At 57.2% G+C, this 18,672-nt stretch overlaps 4 protein-coding genes across 4 annotated transcripts; 3 read left to right on the top strand and 1 right to left on the bottom strand.

Moving 5' to 3' along the window:
• Positions 1-116: 116 nt before the first annotated feature.
• HRG_07691 (phenazine biosynthesis-like protein) lies at positions 117-1,034 on the top strand (the record flags this gene model as incomplete). The annotated part of the gene is made up of 1 exon (XM_044866162.1): positions 117-1,034. The coding sequence occupies one exon, from the start codon at positions 117-119 to the stop codon at positions 1,032-1,034; it is 918 nt and encodes a 305-aa protein (XP_044719126.1).
• A 399-nt stretch (positions 1,035-1,433) lies between these two features.
• On the bottom strand, positions 1,434-8,184 carry HRG_07690 (CCR4-Not complex component, not1 domain-containing protein; the record flags this gene model as incomplete). The annotated part of the gene is made up of 5 exons (XM_044866161.1): positions 1,434-1,472; positions 1,527-7,486; positions 7,552-7,794; positions 7,861-7,876; positions 7,933-8,184. The coding sequence occupies 5 exons, from the start codon at positions 8,182-8,184 to the stop codon at positions 1,434-1,436; spliced, it is 6,510 nt and encodes a 2,169-aa protein (XP_044719125.1).
• Positions 8,185-8,999: 815 nt separating this feature from the next.
• Positions 9,000-13,788, top strand: HRG_07689 (putative adipose-regulatory protein (Seipin) domain-containing protein; the record flags this gene model as incomplete). The annotated part of the gene is made up of 9 exons (XM_044866160.1): positions 9,000-9,042; positions 9,101-9,205; positions 9,274-9,560; positions 9,623-10,470; positions 10,525-10,732; positions 10,788-11,754; positions 11,807-11,946; positions 12,566-12,750; positions 12,801-13,788. The coding sequence occupies 9 exons, from the start codon at positions 9,000-9,002 to the stop codon at positions 13,786-13,788; spliced, it is 3,771 nt and encodes a 1,256-aa protein (XP_044719124.1).
• A 928-nt stretch (positions 13,789-14,716) lies between these two features.
• On the top strand, positions 14,717-16,584 carry HRG_07688 (Beta-lactamase-type transpeptidase fold domain containing protein; the record flags this gene model as incomplete). Its single annotated transcript, XM_044866159.1, has 4 exons — positions 14,717-15,353; positions 15,432-15,752; positions 15,806-16,161; positions 16,213-16,584. The coding sequence occupies 4 exons, from the start codon at positions 14,717-14,719 to the stop codon at positions 16,582-16,584; spliced, it is 1,686 nt and encodes a 561-aa protein (XP_044719123.1).
• Between the last annotated feature and the right edge of the window lie 2,088 nt (positions 16,585-18,672).

Here is an 18,672-nt window from a genome sequence, read left to right as displayed (position 1 = left end):
CCTCGGCACAACGAGAGGGTAGACTCGGCTTAGGCAAATGACGACTCCCTCATGGACTTCAGATAAAGTATCCTCTTTCGCCCACTTGCAAGACGCAGCCCATCATCGTCGCCACCATGGAACTCCCCTTTGTCACTCTCGACGTCTTCACAGAGACTCGCTTCCGCGGCAACCCCGTCGCCATAGTCACCATCCCCGCCTCGGGCCCTAAGCCTACGCAGCAGCAGAAACAGACCGTCGCCCGCGAGTTCAACTTGTCCGAGACCGTCTTCCTCCACGACGTCCCCGACCCCGCCGCCGACTCCCGTCGCCACATCGACATCTTCCTGCCCTTTGACGAGATCCCCTTCGCCGGCCACCCCACCATCGGCACCGCCGTCGCCCTCCTCGGCCAGGGCGTCACCACCCTCGTCACAAAGGCCGGCCCCATTGCCCTCAGCCAGCTCGGCCCCCGTCTCGTCCAGGCCACCATCCCCCACGATGTCCACCTCCACGCCAAGCGCCCCCGTGACCTGTCCCTCTCCGACGCCCAGCTCCCCGCCGTGGCTCAGATCCGCGAGCTCGAGCTCAACGCCCCCGTCTTCAGCATTGTCAACGGTGTCGCCTTTATCCTCATCGAACTGCCCTCCCTGGAGTTGCTTGCCCAGGTCGAGCACATCAGCACCCCTACCCCTGTTGACCAGATTCTCGACGACGGCTGGCGCAAGGGCTTCCTCGGAAGGTACTACTATGTCCGCACAGACTCTCGCCGTCACGACAATGACCAATCCGTCGTCTCCCTGCGCACCAGGATGATGGAGCACACCTTCGAGGACCCGGCCACTGGCTCCGCGGCATGTTGCTTGAGTTCCTTCCTCAGCACCGTCCGACACGAGCAGGATACCCCGACCCGTAGATACAACATCACCCAGGGCGTCGAGATGGGCAAGGAGAGCAACATCGTCGTCGATGTGGACATGCAAGACTCCATCATTCACACCGTCAAGCTGGCTGGCACCGCGGTCCAGGTCATGAGGGGCCATATTCTAGTCTAGCCTCTAACTGACCATCGCTGGTTTTCGCCGCTCGTGCTCCAAAAGAATGGACCCGACTTTGTGAAAAGCCCGCTGGCCTCGACTCAAGGATTGATGCGCTGCAATGTTTTGTCTCCCTTACAACACGTCCTATCGTACATTTGATACAGGTATTACAGTGCCATGCCGACTTTCGTGCGTCAGTGCCAACCCCCCCAACCCCACGAAACACAAAGACGCCTCAGCCTGTCTGCGTCACTTCTATTCCCAATCAACCACGCGTAATCAATCCGCCAATGCCATGGCCTCGTACCCGTCCGGTCGTGGACAGGCCGCGGCGCCATGCCATGTCGTCGGGCCACAAACTTCAAGACGTCGGTGGGCACCGCTCGTCGTCTACCTCGTTGTCCATGGCAGGCTCTAGGCCCGCTGCAGGACGGCTGCGAACCTGTCGGCAACCTGTGTGTGGCCAATGTCAGTCTATCGCCTCAGAATCAGTCAGAAATAGCCCACCTCTGGAGTTGACTTGACGAATGGGAGGTCGAAGAACATGTACTTTTCGTTCTTGACCAATTCGAGAATCGTGTACATGAGCCCCCACGGCTGAGGCCAGAAGCCAACAAGTCGCTCCAGGAGAACCCGCGTAATCTCCTGCCGAATCTCAGACTCCTCGGGGTCATTCAAGTCCTTTCCAAATATGTTGAGGATGAGTTGGCTGAAAAAATCCGTGTGCGCATTGGGAAATCGCAGCTGGTTGACCATGCCGGATAAGAGGTAGTACCTCGCCTCGGGTGGAAGCTCGTGGACCAGAAGTGACAGCGTCGACACATCGGGCTCGCTGCCGTTGACGGAGGCCGAGTTTGCTGTTTGCGAGCCACGGTCCGCAGCGTGATGCCCAACGTACATAAGAACCGCCCCGATCACGTGGTTATTTGCGGCTACTGCGACGTGTCCAAAGGCGGTTTCCTTTGTCATGTTGTGTGTCATGGCATGCGCAATCTGGGCAACCGCGTCTTCCGACGGCCCGCTCTGCAGGATCTGCTCGAGGACATTGAGAAGCCCGCATTCTCGCAAAATCGCCACCGATTCGTCGATGAGCCCAGGATGCGTCTTCATCTCCTCCATCCGCTCGACCTTGAGTCCCGGATGCATCGGGTCGGGCAGCTTGCCGTAGCTTTGCTGAGGGTTGGCAGAGAGAATCGCGTTGAGCAGCTGGGTGCAATGGGGCGGAATGCTTGCAGACAACTTGACGTGATTGGCCGCCAAGAAGTCCGGAAAGTCGTGCTGAAGGACGACGAGAAGTTTGAGCGTGGCTCGGTAGACCTCCTTGGTTACAGGCGACACGCTAAAAGCTTTCAGCTGCTCACTAAGGCAGTCCAGAAGCTGGACAATCAGCTTCACAGAGGGGCCCCATCCGGCATTGTCTGGAATCCGCAGCAAGACCGGGAGGAAGACTCGGTGCTGCAGAAGAGAGAGCCAGCCAAAGATGAAGCCGGGGAGGCGGAGCGGTCCAAGTGCTTGAAATCTATGCGCAAATTTCAACGTCATGTTGCGCTGCTCCTCTTCTGCGAGGTCCTCGAACATGTTGTGCGTCTCGTGCAAGAGCATGGAAAACAGGCGGAAGAACACCCTTTGGTTCAGGTGCTCTCCCCTCTTGACGTGGTGATGGTTGAGAACAAGACCGATCAGCACCAAGATGGAGTCGAGAAAGGATGCGCGGGAGGTCGAGCCGTCATTGTGCATTGTGATGAAAATGCTGATCAGCCTCGCCAGAGAGTCCACCGTGGCGTAGGCATCGCCGATGGATCCCGAATGCAGGATGTGATCGAAGCGATCCGCCGACAGGTCGATGGCGGTGCGCACAAAGAGGAAAAAGTCATCTCGCCCGCGGATGACCTGTTTCGCCTGCAGCTGCTGGATGAAGACGCTGGTAGCCTTGGTCGATGCATTATGGTTGTTGCAGAGATGTACCCATTCCTCGAAAACGTACTCCATCTGGTCTTGTCGCACGACTGCTTCATCGCCGTCGGTTGCCCGTGATGGCTGAGGCATGCCCGAGCCCACGAGCTTGCTCTTCAACCGCTGTCCGGGAGGGGAGCTAGGGTCGTCGCAGATCCAGGCCCACGCCACTTCGAGGGATCGCACAAAGTCCGCGTACAGCGCAATCGGACGATTGCCAAGCAGGGAGAGATCGAGCATGCGTTCCAGAAATTCCAGGGAGCCGTCCTTTCGGACCTCGAGTGCCTTGGACATGGCCAAGTCGATGCTCCTCCAGTCCAGCAGATCGGTACGCACCAACGCGGCCAGAAGAGGCAAGCTCAGAAAGTTTGGTCCCGGCTGTTGGCTGAAGAGTGACCGCACGCGATTGTTCAGCGCAGGGCCGGAAATCTTGCGGAGAGTCTCAAGGACATGAACGAGGCTTTCCAGAGTCAGGTTGTCCTCCACCTGCTGGAAGATGAGGGCGCTGATTTGTTCCGCGGCATAGATGGCAAACTCTTCGGAATTCTGCGACGTCTTGATGATGAGCTGGACCAGGGCATCGACAACATCGAGCACCGGATGCGGTCTTGGGAGGCCCGCAAAGTGTTCCTCCCGAGCCTCGCCGGCAACCCGCAAAAGCTCTTGGAGAAGCTTGTTCACGCGATCAGCCAGGCCTCGGACATCCATCTGGAAGCCAGCCGCCCGCCCGCTCGGCATCGTGTTCGCGGCGGCCGTGTGAACCGGAGCGTAGGGCTGGAGCTGGGAGCCCAGGTGTTGGATGGATGGCGTCTCGGCCGGGGTGGGTAGATTCGGGACGGCGTTGTATGGCTCCTGCAGCACCTCGTTTGCCATTGATCGAGTGGCATCCGAGGTGGATGGCGCATGTGAAGCGCCAGAGGTCACGGCGTTGCGCGGCTGCCTGGCAAAGTCCTCATAAATTGCCATCTGCTCGGGGTTGAGGCCATTGTGGTTCGGGGAGAGCTTGTATGGGTTCGGAATGGTCATTCCCCAGCGGTTGACGGTGCCCGAGTAGAACGGCTCGTTCGGCTGTTGAATGCGATGCCGTCTCCGGGCCGCAATATCTTCCTCCAGCAGGTCCTCGATCTCGGGTACCGCTCTCTCCTCAGCCTGCTTTTCAATGATGTTGCAAGCTAGATCGAGGTTTGAGTTCACACACATAATGATTGTACCTTCAGGAAGGCCCGAAGGCAGGTCATTAGCCAGGTTCCGCATATAGTTCGTCATGTTGGCCCGAAGAGGCTCCTTGGAGGTGACCAGAGCCAAGCTACCGGCAGTCGCCTTGACCATGTTGACGGCTGAAGTCCGCAAACGGTTCTCGTCTGGCTCCGAAACAAAATCCTTGCGGATCATCTGCACCGTGGATATAGCTGCAATCGTGATGGACCTGTCCACAACAGGCTGGATAATATCTTGCAGAGCACGTGTCAAGGCAGTTCGCACGATTTCATGCAGACGCGTTGAGCTGACCACCATCTCGTTCGTCGGGGGTATGTTGATCAATGGCCCGACATCGGGTATAGCAGGCGCAACAGCCTGGGGGGACAAGCCTGCGCCAACAACAGACCCAATGCCGTTCAAGGACAGCTTCTCGAAAGCGTCCAACTGATCCTGCGGAAGAATCTCAGCCGCGTCTTCCATTGACGGACGATTGAGAATCTCCCCCGAAGGCTCGATGCTTTTGTGGTCCAGGTTCAAACCCTTGCAGAGCACTTCGATCTCGAATTTGAGGTTGAGCTTCAGCTCGGCATGGTGATAAAGCTCGATGAGAAGGTGAATAATGTCCATGAGCCAGGGGTTAGGGGGTCGGAAGACTGCAGACGAGGCGCCTTGGATGAGAACCTTGCAGACAAAAGGTATCACGACAATGAGCCTCTTCGTGTCGTGGGCTTCGATCAGCAGCTGCCTGAAAGCAATGTTCTTGTGCTTGATGGGCCGATCCCGAGCCAGTGTCAAAAGGCCGAGCCAGCCGCCCAGATTCTTGAGATGCGTTCGTTCCGTCGAGTTCTGCATTGTAAGCTCCGAATTAAGCATCCGGGCTACGCTGATGTAGGTCTCGCGGAGCACCTCGTTCCAGAGGGCATTATCTTCGAAGATTTTCACGAGCTCCAGGTAGACGTGGTGGTAGTTGGGTTGCATTTTGGCCCGCTCTTCGACAAGGTGACTGGCGAACCATTGCCGATGCTTGCGTTCCAATAACTCACGCAGCTCGAGGCGCATGGATTGAAGGGTTCCCTCCGTGATGTTGTTCAGAACAAACTGGATCTTGCCCTGATCCTCATCACCTGGCTCCTCGAGTTCGATACCGGGGGGGACTGGGTCGACACCGATGGCGGCGAAAGGGGGGGCCTGGCGATCGTTGACGACAGGTTCCTCTGGGTTACCGTTCATGAACGAGTCGCCGGCAAAACTGAGACCGTGCGGCGTACCTGCGCCGTTTCGGGAGCGCGCGAGCTCTTCTTCGTGGTCCCTGACAATCTCCTCAGCCTTCTTGAACGCCTCTGTGCCTTGGAGCCCGGGGATTTGCAGCAGTTGTTTGCAGAATCCAGGCCATTCTCGGAAGCGAACCAGGAGTTGCATCAAAGCCTGGAGACCGAATTTGTACATTGGATCGTCCGGCATATGATCCCTCACTGCTTCGAGGATCATTCCCAGGCCAATCTTGAGGGGCAGGTCCGATATCAATTTGTGAGATATTATGCCACCAAAGAGAACGGCCGTTGTTGCTAGAGCCTCCAAGGGATAGTCGACGTAGTGGTTGTACTCGTCGAAAAGGCCGTGGATCATGCAAGCAAAGGCATCTTGGTCCAAGGAATCTCGCGAGTGTTTGTATCGATCCAAAATGTCTACTATGGTGCGGACCTGGAGCTCGTCCCCGTACATCTTCTTGTAGTGTTCCTCCATCTTGCTGTTGGCAGCCGTTGGCAAGGCGTTGCCTTCCCTGCCGTTCGCATCGATGATGTCGTCGTAGCCCTCGCCGTAGTTGATCAATCGAGGGTATGCGGTGATGCAATGGCGTTGAACCAGGATAAGGTCTTGGACCGGCGCCTTGGGCAAAAAGTCTTCAAGTATCTGCAGCAGAGCCGAGACCGTCCGGACTTGTAGGCTGGTGCTCGTCTTCACCGGCGGCTGTCCGTCAGGCGGCCGCTGGAACTGGATTTCCAGGTTGGCTTTGATCATCAAGAATTGCAACAAGGTGCGCGCAATCTCGACGCTTCTGTCTGCGTTGAACCGCGCCCAATTTGCCAAATCAAGACGACCCTCTGCATGCGAAAAGGCGGCGAGATCGATCCCAAAGCCATTGGGGAGATAGATGAGCTCGTCAAGCCAACCATGCTTAATGGCATGATCGAAAACCAGGGGTAGATCGACTGGCTTGACGGCGTGGGCGTCAATCAGCCGCTGAACAACCCAGTCCCTATCCTTCTTCCACAAGCTGTCAAGGACGAAATCGTACTCGGGGGATCGCTTGTACAAGAAGTTTTCGAAGAGCGAGTTCAACGTATCAACCGCCATGGTTGCCCAGGACTGTCTCGGAACTTCAAAGGCAGACACCAAAAAGATGTCCAAGTTGGGCACCACCACCTCTTGAAATAGACGCTTGGCCTCGACGCTCTGCGAAGCGTGGACGGAGTTCAAGGCGACGTTGAAAATGGCGGACAGGGCAGCGACGGAGACGAGAGGATGCTTGACGGCAACTGCAGCCCGTTCCTGCACGTTTGCTGGAGATTTAGCGTAGTCTTCGATGTTGATGCTTCGGTGCAATCCCGGGATTGTAGTCGCGTCGAGCTGCTCCGGCGTCAACGACGCGTATGCACTGACAAAGGACAACTGAGCTTCTGGCTCGCTCCAAGACCCGCCCCAGAGTCGCTGTATATCGAAGTTGAACTTGGGATCCTGGGCAATCGGCAGCAGCGCTTTGTAGAGTCGCAGAAACTGAATCGACGAGATGCGTGCCGAGGCCTGGTCGAAGAGCAGCACGACCTCGGTCCAGTCGAATGTCCTTGGAAGCACCCGCAGCAGAGCAGCGGTGAGCGTTGCCGGATCATGCTGCGGAGTCTGGGTGACGGCCGTGAAGAATAGTGCTGCCGAAACCTGATCGGGACTAAGCTGCATGTTGCTTGGACGACCCTGCAAGTACGAGAGGCATGTCTCCTCATCCCGGGTAAAGTCAGCACCGGTCCTCTGAATGGATCGGGCCAACGAGTTTGCCGGTCTGTCGGCAAGGACTCTGCCAATGTCGAGCGCGGCCAAGACCTCGGAAGGCGGGGCCTGATCCATGGCTACGTATCGCTTGACGACATAGTTCTGAAGATCGCGCCTGGAGGAGGCGTTGAAGCTGGGAGGATGATATTGTAGGAATCGATCGACGACGAACGCAAGGAAGGCGGGCGTGAGATCTGCATGGGCCTCGATATCTGGGCGCGATACGATGTCAATGAAACTCGAGAAGTTTGTCGACAAGATAGCGTCAGCTATGGTGGAAAGAAGACAGGTTAGCTTTAAGCGAGACGTGCAGACGTATCTCACATCGACTCGCCTTTGGTCTTCAAGTCGGAACGAGACCCAGTCTTGAAAGCCAGAGCCAGCAGCGTCTTCTCCAGTGCATCAAGCTTAAAATGTTCCATGAAGGTCGAGAGATCGAAGTCGCGAAAGATGTCCTCGGTGCCGCTTTCCACCGATTCGGCAATCTTGCTGGCTTGGTCGACATCGTGCGCAATTTTTCGCATCTCAGCGACGAGGATGTGGTAACTGCCCGGGTTCGTGATGGGTCGGTTGAGCCCTGGGAAGATCTGTGGCGCATTTCCCGCTACCAGTCGGGTGAGGTATTTGGAAAAAACTTCCATACCGTGTTCATCGATGAGCTGCACAAAGTGTCAAAGGAGCCAACCACGACGAAACGCAAGGGGGGAGGGCTGACCTTTTTAAGCTGATCGACCTGCAATTCCCACTTGGCGCGATCCTTGTCTTCTTTGATGGTACTAAGCAGAAGATAGACTTGGGCGACAACAATCTTGATCAGGGAGTTGGTCCCCGTCGGACTGCTGGTGCTGGGGCTCGCGCCAGCGCTCAGTACACCCGCGTGAGACGGATGCGGCGAGTGGCCAGTTCCCGTCTGGAGAGACTGTGCAGGATTTGGTGAGAACGATCCCGCTCTTGGTGGAGGGACCATGGGAGTGTATTCGAGGGTGTTGAGATATGATGGTGGAGCGCCTGCCTGTGGGGTCGTGGCAGGCAGGTGGGCTCAAGAAGAGAAGGCTGATGATGGGGATGCAGGATGGAAGCGTTGGCAAGGTTCCTACATGGGGAAATGTGCTCGAGCCTTGATCGCCGGGCGTCAAAGAAGACGTGGGTGGGTCGCGCGACCGCCGAGCTTTGAGGCCAGGCGAAGGATGGAGAGAGCTGAGGCAAAGAGGGGGGAGAAAGATGCTGTCGGGAACGAGCTCCGTGGACCACAGGTGCCAACCGCTGTCGGGCGGATCGCCTGAAGACGCGAGCGGTGGGGGGAAGTTCAGTGCGGCTGTTGCAAGGTGTCGTCGGCGATAGCTGGGCTGGGTCTGGACGTGATGGGATCAGATATCGGAGTTCTCGTCGAGGGCAGAGTGATTTGGTCGGTGAGGTAATTGGGTAGAGAGAGGTAGGTGTGGAGGACAAAGTGAAGTGCAGCACAGAAAATGACCCATGCATGGGAGGAACGGCAAATCCCGCCTAGCCCTGAAAGGACGGGAGAGCCGACCCGCAAGATGTAGCTAGGGTCACGTGATAGCTCGTGGCCGTTGCCCAGCCAACCGAGGGCCGGGACCAAACAAGCCACTGCCACCTCGGACCGCCCGTCGCCTCAGCGAACTCACGCCTGGGAGCTTGACATCCCTTGATGACTGCCTTTTCCCGCAGAATTCCAACACTTTGGCGCACGAGCACACGATACGCATCTGAATATATCCATTTCGAAACATACATTCTTTCGGCTGCCTCTCGTAAGGCACGATGCCTGCTGCAACAGCAGATGCTCCAGCCGTCGCTCTGTCCTGTGGGCACTTCTGTCTCAGCCCAACAGCTCTTAATCGCTTAACTGACTATTGACGCAGTCGCAAACAACTTCTGGGGCAAGGACGATGCTGGAGTCGGCCCCCTCCTGGATCGCATGCAGGGCGCGAAGCAGACGTGTGATGAACTCAAGTCTTTCTACAGCGGTGAGCCTCCCCAAGCCAGCGTCCGTGTGCGTCGCGCTCGTCAGCTGCTCACACACCAGAACCGACAGCTCGTGCTTCCATTGAAGATGAATACGCCAGAAAACTCCTCAACCTTTGCCGAAAGTCCCTCGGGACCCAGGAGATGGGCACTCTCCGGACCTCCCTCGATACCGTGCGTGGCGAAGTGGAGTCCATGGCCAAGCAGCATCAGAGCATTGCCGCGCAGATGAAGACGGAGCTGGAAGAGCCGCTGGCCGCTTTTGCGGGGGGCATGAAGGAGCGACGCAAGATTGTCCAGAACTCTGTCGAGAAGCTGTTGAAGATCAAGATCCAGCAGACGCAACAAGTCAACAAGGTCTGCCAACCAACAGCTGGTGCCCAGAGAATTCAAGTGGCTGACTTTTCCACCTCTACTAGACCCGAGATAAATACGAGCAAGAATGCCTCAAGATCAAAGGCTACCTCGCCCAAGGCCACATGGTCATGGGCCAAGAAGAGCGCCGTAACAAGGCGAAGCTGGAAAAGACGCAAATCAGTCTCGCCACAGCCAACACCGAGTACGAGAATGCCGTCAAGGCCCTCGAGGACACCACGGCCAGGTGGAACAGAGAGTGGAGGGCTGCCACAGACAAGTTCCAGGATCTCGAGGAGGAGCGGCTCGACTTTACCAAGAGCAGCCTGTGGACCTTTGCGAATATTGCATCGACAGTATGCGTTAGCGACGATGCCTCATGCGAGAAGATACGCTTGTCGCTGGAGAAGACAGAAGTGGAAAAGGACATTATCCACTTCATCACCGAGCAAGGCACCGGCCAAGAGATCCCTGACCCGCCCAAGTACATCAACTTCTGCCGCGGAGACATCAATGACAGCCAGTCCGAGGTCTCTGAGGACGACAGCTACTCGGTTGCTCAGTTCCCTCGCAGCATCAACCCTGCATTCCGCTCATCCTCCCCCCAACCATCGACCTTTGAATCGCATCACGACCCCAACTCGGCGTTGGCGAACAACTTGGCTCACAGGGAACCTGCCCCATCAACGAGTCGAGAGGCCACTGTGACTCCGCAAAAGCCCCCCCAGCAGATGAGGATGCCTGTGAACGACCAGCATCCCATGGAGCATGCTGCCAGACAAGCATCGTACGATGCCAATCCGCATGGGGGCGTGGGCGCTGTGCCCCACGAGCCTTATCCAATGGACGGCATGACGATGCTCTGCCGCACCGCGCCTGCTTCCGATCGAAGCTCTCAGCATACGTCTGCCAGGTCCTCGAGCCGTGAGTCTCACAGCGACTACTCAAACCTGACGTCCTCTTGCAGTCAGGAGGCTCCCAGCGGAAAGACCTCACCTGCCAAGCAGCACCAGACCCCGGCGTCGAGCCCGGAGAAGCGCGTCTTTAAGAAGAAAAGCGGCTTTTTCCAAAACCATAGCCCCTTTAGGCGCAAGAGCACAAAGGAGGCCCATCCTCCGGCGCTAGCTGGGAGGAGCACCTGGCACGCTTCAAGTGTCGCGAAAATGGGTCAAACGGTTCGTCAAGTCTTGCCGGGCAGCTCAGGGATGGCGTGCTAATGACAGTGTTTAGGATCGAACGGCAAGCCCTGAGCCTATTGACGCCAACACAAGCCTTGCCCTTGGGGTTGGCCAGAACGTGCTTCCAGTCACAACGCCAGACACGCAGAGACACAAGGCACGAGCCGCGGCCGCAGAGTTGGACGAAAATGACCCCATCGCCATTGCCTTGGCAGAGCTCAAGGAAGTCAATTTGGGCAAACAGTCTTCTCTCAGGATGTCTGCAGACCATTACCATGGCATAGCAACTCCTGTTCCCGGAGCCGAGAACCGGATGGCGCGATCTGTTCCCGCTCCCGGCAGTCACGACGCGGCCATGACCAGCCGCGGAACGCCGCCACCTTCATATCATCCAGCGCAGGTGACGAGACTGGGTGTTCCGCCGCCGGCCGTAACCTCGAAAGCTATGAAGGAGGCCACCAAGAAGGTGACGGAACAGACGCGCACCATATTCGGCAACGAAGGCAGGGGAGATGCTGGAAGTCGCGGACCGTCCCCAAGCTCCCGGCCCGGCACACGCGGTAACGACTTGCCCAGAGCGGCGTCGCCAGCTCCGGCTCGAAGCGCATCTCCACAGCCGCGGACGAGTAACGACGTGCGCGGGGGTAGCCACCGATCCGCCTCGCCCAACCCTTACGGCGGCCGTCGAAGGGCCCCATCTCAAGTTAGCACATCATACAAGCGCGGAGCCGATCCAAGCTACTACGGATCGGCTTCTCCGAGCGGCTCCGTCCGAGGAGCGTCTCCGTCGTCGTACAGAGACTACAACCGGCCTCAGAGCAGCTATGGCGGTGCTGAGATGGCCGTACAGCTGGCGCCAGCGGGTGAAGATGCTTACGGATCTCAGAGGAGCAGGGGATCGGGACGGCCCGAGTCTCGGGCCATGGGCTTGTATGACGGTGGATCGCGGCCGCGGAGCAAGAGCGTGGCAGATCCGGCTAGGATGTACTCGCGAGACGGGCGGCCGATTATGCACTATGGTAAGTCGTGGTGCCCCGAGTAAACTGGCGTTGCTGACCGACCATGCTACAGCTCGCGCCCTGTATGTGTACCAAGCAGCGATTCCCGAAGAGCTAGGCTTCGCCAAGGGAGACTATCTGGCCGTGTTCCGCCACCAAGACGACGGCTGGTGGGAGGCCGAGGTCCACGGCGGCAACGGCCGCGTCGGGCTGGTCCCGAGCAACTATCTTCAACCTTGCTGATGGAAGCGCTCATGATTTCAGGTACATAATTGTTTTGGTCCAGGAGCATGCACAGAATGATGCGAAAACGAACTGGGCATCTTGTACATGCTACCATCCGGCGTGGGATACACTCATTTGGCCCGTGTTATGGAGGAATGTACGACAATGTCCGTCTACGCAGAGAACGATTTGGGTCTGATGTCGCTTTGGTTTTGTCTTGGTCGTCTCTTTCACTTCGTCTCCCGCCCTGTAATAGATATCGTGAGACTGAAAGAATTCATGCCAAAGAGGAGGCCCCATTCAATGCCGTGGCCGGGCAAAGAGAGGAGCAAATAAAGCGACGTACCGTGTTCAAGGCACTCGATGATCAGGCATGACGTTGAGCAGATGCAATGTCAAGATATTCGCTGGTGCTTATGTAAGGCGTTTCTGAACCAATGCGTCATTCCTTCGACCCCATCAACACGCTGGGCGCCTCCGTGTCGGAAAGACAGCCATAGTCGCAGCCACGACGACAGGTCATGCTCTTTGCGCGGCCGCAATGGTGAGAAGCCGGGCCATTCGGCGCGCCCCGTCTGCCTCCGTGTGCTAACAGTCGCCGTCGCAGGAGATGCTCGAAGACACGGTGCGTGCCGCGACGTCGAAGCCGGTGCAGCGCGCTGCTATAAACACTGCGCTCCTGGTATCTGGCGCAGGCACGCTCTTCTGCCTGGCTGCCATCGCCACCGGCTTGTTCTTCCAGAACTTTGTCCCCGATCAATTCGTCAAGACACCCGTGCACCTTCAATATGGGTAGGTCGATAGTCGATGGTTCTCGCGCTGCCGGCTGACTCTCCTCGCAGGTCGGGCCCCAATCCATACGGCGTTGCGTCTCTCACCAGGCCGCCGATGATCAAGACACAGCAAGAATACGATGTCTCCGTCATCATCTCGATGCCACGGTCTCCCGCCAACGTCGAGCGCGGAAACTTCATGGTCACCCTGTACCTGCTTGGTTCTGAGGACAGTGGAAAGCTCGAGGCTGATGCCCGCATCTTCGCCAATACGCACGACCAGTTTGGCGCCCACGAAGTCATCTTTAGCTCGCGGCGTCCGGCGCTTGTGCCCTATATCGATCCGATAGTGTCGGTGGCCAAGCGCCTTGTTCTGCTGCTGTACCACTTGCTCGTCCCCAGCTCGCAGGCTTGTAAAATGACGGTGGCTTTGGCTGAGCGCCTAGCATTCTCCAAGAGCTCTTCGCTGCCCGCCTCTGCATATGTGGAAATCGAGGCAGGGCAGGATATTCAAATCTACAGCGCGGCTTTGACAATGACGGCCCAACTTCGCGGGCTCCGCTGGCTCATGTTCTACTATCGGTTGCCAACGTACATGGCATTCACGGCCGTGTTCTGGGCGTGCGAAGTAATGTTCATGAGCCTCGCTTGGGCAATTTGGATCGCTGCAACGGGGTTTAAGGGGCCCAAGAGCTCGCGCGCCCGGAAAGACGGCCGCGCATTGGGCGGAAATCAGGCCGACGACGAGGGAAGCAAGGACGAATCCTCAGACTATCCCTACAATTTCCCGACGTATGGGAGGCAGCTACCGCTAAAGCATGAGCCAGAGGTCAAGGCAGAATACGAAGAGGAACGGGGTCGGCAACTCGCCGATATTCCCGCTGCCGGGGCCGAAGCAGACGACGAGGACGAGCTCTATGGCGATGACGACGGTGACGAGAAGCGGAGATACGACTCTGGATTGGGCACGAGCTATAGCGAGAGAGGAGGCGAAAGTATACGCAGAAGACTGTCCCGACCGACGTCGGGGCATGAAGAGGACGCTCCGCGGAGGTGAGGCGTGAGGGAGGATTCCAAGCTCCCGACTAGATACCCTGGGCTGAGATTGGAGAGCGCCTGTGCCCACGAATAGCGTGTTCACGCCCTTTAGTTCGGCGTGCGGTACGGCGGCGTGTGGAGACGTCCGAGTAGCTTCGGCGGTGGTGTGCAGTTTCGTTACACTGGAGGATTCGACGGAAACGAATAGGAAGGAGAAAACTGGAGGAATGATGTCGCAATCGCAAAGGGGCATCAAACGTGCATGGGACGCGCCTCGCACCGTCTCGCAACACGTTTAAGGGCTCTCGTAGCCGTTTCTGCAGGCGCAAACAAAGAGCAACATTCGTGGGCGTGCCGAGAGGTCTTGCGAGGGCGGTGTAATCAAGACTGGAGACCAACGACGGACAGTACTGTACAGTACAGTAGTAATTAGCAAAGCACCTGCCCGGGACAGCTCCCCACAATTGTAGGAAGCTGGGCCTGTAAGTTACAGTATGTACGTGGCCGGCAGATGATCGGATAAATAGGTTCACCCGGACGCGGCGGGACACCTCGCTCTCGAGACAAGCTAATTAACTTACGACCTGCTAATAATCGTGATGCGGGACCTGCACTGAAAGCCCGTCACCTTCAACTCCACTCTGCCGGTCAAAGATCCCTAAGCTTCTCCCTCACCGGGCCCAAGTGAGCGCGCGCAATCGATCGCAGGCCAGAGCCTCGCTTTCGCATCACGCTGCATCGCTCCGCTCTATTGCCGTGTTTCGGCATCTGAGATGGCTGGCTGCTGAACGCCACAGGATCCCCCCATCCGCCTCAAGTGCTCCATCCCGCCAACCACCGACCGCCCTTTTGCGACGACGACTCCCGCCCTGCCTCCCACCCAGCTCCCCGCGGCTCGCCCACGTTTTGGACACGCGCAGCACCCGCCCCTGCAGGCGTTGAACACGATGCCCTGCTTCAAGGGCATTGCGGTCAGCATCCATGCAAACGGCTCCCCGTTGCCCGAATATGGCATCCAGAGGCAATCGAGACTCTCTCGTATCAGCAACTACATTCCCGTGCCCCAGCCTAGCCTGAGCGGCGACTCCAACAAGCCTGAACCCGCCAAGTTTGCCATCTCCATCACCCTCCTGACCCCGGGCTTGCCGATCCCCTACTCGGCCCCAAAGCCCAGCGACAGCAACCCTTACCCGAAGCCGCACTTCGTTGGTAGTCTCCATCCCGGCTCCAGCAATGAGCGGGGCAAGTTTGCTGGCATCGTCACACCCTACATCCCCATGACCAACTCGGAGAACGAGACGATTGCTGCCTACATCTACTTCGATGGCCGGGCCAAGGAAGAAGTGGCCACGCTACTCCGACCCGGCGAAGAGACCTGGGTCAACAGCCGCTGGGTTCAGATACCCGACTCTGAGGGCGGCGGGCTAGCCGAACGCGAGTTTCTCTTCAGGGAGGTGGGCCTCGAACGCTGGCTCAACGGCCTCGACCTGCAGGGTCACGATGCGGCCGAGAACCTGGAGAGGCGGCGGCAGAAATTTGAGAAGCGTCAGCGTCGACAGAATCGGGCAATCAACGGCGACGCGGGTGAAGATACGGCCAAGATCCCGGGCGGTCGGAAAGACACGTTACGATACGGGGCCGATGACGCGTCGCCAATCGAAGCCGTATTTGATTCCGATTCTTGGTCTGACGATGACGACGAGCCCCCAGAGGCCACCGGTCAAATCAAGGTTGCCATGTTTCGAGTACTTGCCTCTGGAGAAATCAAGAAGGGGGAGTACTCGCCTCAGTTCGACGCACACGACGGTGACGATGAAACGGCGGGCACCACTGACAACGGCATCAATGCCGATGTCGAGCACACGACAAGTTTTGCCAAGCCCAAGTCTCTCGACCCAAAAACTATTAGCACACAAACGGTTACAGGCATTGATGGGCCAGATAAACCGTATGCGGTCTTCACCTTTTTCTACAGGGGCGATAGTATGCAATTGGTCTCCCCTCCGCGCCGTCGGCCTCGCTAATTCTCGTTTCAGGACAGCTGCAAAAGATTGGCGTGATGCAATCGTCCAAGAACACTCAAGCTACCCCGGGATCTGTCAAACGCCGCTCTGGGCAGCTCGACTTTTCAAGCCTGGGCCCCTTGAAAGCGGGCGGAACCGTGGGCTTCACGGCCTTCCGAGATCAAGACTCCTCGGACGTTGTGCGACGGAGAAAGGCCAGAAAGAAGAGCAACGGGCATATTGCCGATGACAGCGAAGACGAAGACGATGACGTGGGCGAAATCGTCGGAAGAATGGAAGACCTCGACGACAAAGTAGAGGACGGCAAGTTGACCGAGGACGACCCCAAGTTTGGCGGGGACTTGGCGGATGGCGTAAATCGAATCCGGGTAAGCAAGGACCATGGCTTCTTCCGAAAAGTCGACTAATAGATCTTGTAGCTTAAGCGTGCGCACTCGACCGAGCCGGACAGCCGATCGACCCCCGAGGCATCCCAGCGGACGGCGGCAGACGATTCTCCTACGCTCCAAGGCGCGTTACCTGGACAGCCTCTGTTGGCCAGTCAGGGCGCACCAGGCGATGCTGCAGAGGCGCTTGTCGGCAGCCCGCTAAAGAAGGCGCGGCCGAGCGTCGCACAGTCCAGTGCCGGCGACCAGTCTTCGGCATCTCAGAGTCTAAGCGCCGCTTTGGATGCCGCGCTGTCTGGCAGCTCAGCACCCCACACTACCGACGCCATGACGACGACGATGACGACGACGACGACGACTACAGCGACGACGACTACGACGGATCGAGTTGAGGAGGAACTTTAGACATGGTTGGTAATTGGGCCAAAGTGCACCCTACTGGGCGAACCAGATATTCTTCCTGTATCGTACGGCTTGAGCGAAGGGGCCACAATACCAGAGCTCTGTCGGACAAGTCCTCTAGAGCTATCGGGGATAGACATTTTGGAAAGTCGACTGGAAGGTCGAGGGGAGACTGATCGTCTGCTGTCGAGACAGACATGGCCACGATGACGAGCAGCTGATGTCTACAACCCTGTTATGAATGAGGAACAAGTGAGAGATGAGAAGAGCGGGTTCAGTTTTTGGACGACAACAACTGGACGCGCGTCGGCCGTATCTAGCAGATTAGGGAGTCAGCGTCTAGGTGAATAGATGACGGCGAGGTTTTTTTATCACGCGTTTGCTACGTACGCTAGCCTGCACTCGGCGCAAACAGATTATCGTGGGAGATGGCCCTGGGTCGGCCAGGATGATTCCTGGACAAATGAGCCTTTGTCCCCCTGTTCAGCATTGAGGCCCAACATTTGTTGGGCTCGTCTGGTGCGGGCTTTCAAAGCAAGATATGGCACACGCGAAAAACGTTTCACGACGAGCCCTCGACCGGCTACTTGTTTGCGCTTGTACGGCGCAACGCGGCCAAGAGGGCCGCTTGCACGGGCTCCGTATGTGTTGGCAGCGACTGCAGCGTTTGCCTCGCTGTAACACGTATTTTGTAGTCTCGATAGCTACGCAGGTTGGGCCTGTTGGCGTGATTCCAGATCCCAACCCGGATAATAAAATCATAATGACCTGCATGGTTCGTGAGATGTGCCTACGAGACCAAGTCTTACCCTTCATCTGATAGCAAGACTTTGCTTCATCCCGTTCCGCCCACGCCACTTGGAGCTCTACGCGTGGCAGTGCAAGGGCTGGACGAGGGCTGCAGATGCTCTTCTGGCAGAAGTTTGGCTTCGGTTCTTGTTAAACCGCAATCAATAGAGAAGTCTGGTCAGGGCTATTCTGTGGTGCGGCATGTGACTGCGCGACGATGAGGTGTGACGGCATGGGTATACCAAGTAGAGCGAATCAAATCAGCTTGGTAGGATTTGAATTCGGCTGTTGAATAATCGTAATACCAACGTGTCCAGTCTGCGAGTTATTATGCCACGTCAGATGTGCGCAATAAGATATACGATGCGCTTCAAGCCAGCCAACCACGTGAAACCAATGTCATGCTCTTGCCGGCGTCCCGGCTGACTGGGATCCCTGTCGATGGTGGTGTTTTTACGCTGCGGGCATTCCATGGCTCATCACGCTGGCCAACGTCTTTCAGCCTTGATACGTGCCTTTTTGGTCATGTTCCTCTGTTCAACGACTCGCTTCGGGAAACCCAGCCCCCAGCCCCCACCTGATGCCTGAATGACTCGACAAGAATGCTCTGTTGAAATCAGACAGCACTGGCTTACCCGTATTCGACGGTTTTCGAATCTGTATCTCTTTCGCCTAGGGGGTCACAACACGAAGTTGCTGGCAGCAACAGCAAGCAGGCCTGAATACCGCATTGACATGCCTATACGACAGTCCCTGGTGAGTGGTGACAAGTTCCACTCTTCTTGACAGGCACTTGGAGGAGCTGTTTCCTCTCCAACTATATACTCTGTGCAGGCTTCATTGCATGTCTCGTTTTCCGGCACGTGGTGAAGGAGCTTCAACTTGTAGCTTAAAGTCCTGAAAAGCTGCGGCCCAAGCTGTGTTGGCGCACGAACAACGCGAAGGCTTTCCAGGTGGACCGGGGCCGGGATCTGTTTGTTTTCTAACTGCGGAAACTCACACTGTCCTTGTCCCTGGGGTCACTCAGTGATTGACTTGATCGAAGCGAGTATGTGGATTCGAAGCCCGTGATGGTCTGCTTGAATGGTTAAGTCGTTTCTTGCTCACTCGTCCTCGCCACCCGATGTGATCATCAGGGATATATGCGCGGCTGCGTCTCATGCTACGGTGATACTCATTGCCAACACTTCGCTGCCCGGACCAATAACCAAAGGCATGAATAATTTCCTTAGACCCAAGACTACAATGCTCATCAAGACAAGCGCAATTCAACTCAACACGTGCAAGTTCGGTGCGTGGCTC

Source organism: Hirsutella rhossiliensis, assembly GCF_020360975.1.
Source record: "Hirsutella rhossiliensis strain HR02 chromosome Unknown scaffold00008, whole genome shotgun sequence".
NCBI classification, from domain to species: Eukaryota; Fungi; Ascomycota; class Sordariomycetes; order Hypocreales; family Ophiocordycipitaceae; genus Hirsutella; species Hirsutella rhossiliensis.
The sequence above is the reverse complement of the archived record's forward strand: the minus strand, read 5'-3'. Positions and strand labels throughout refer to the sequence as shown.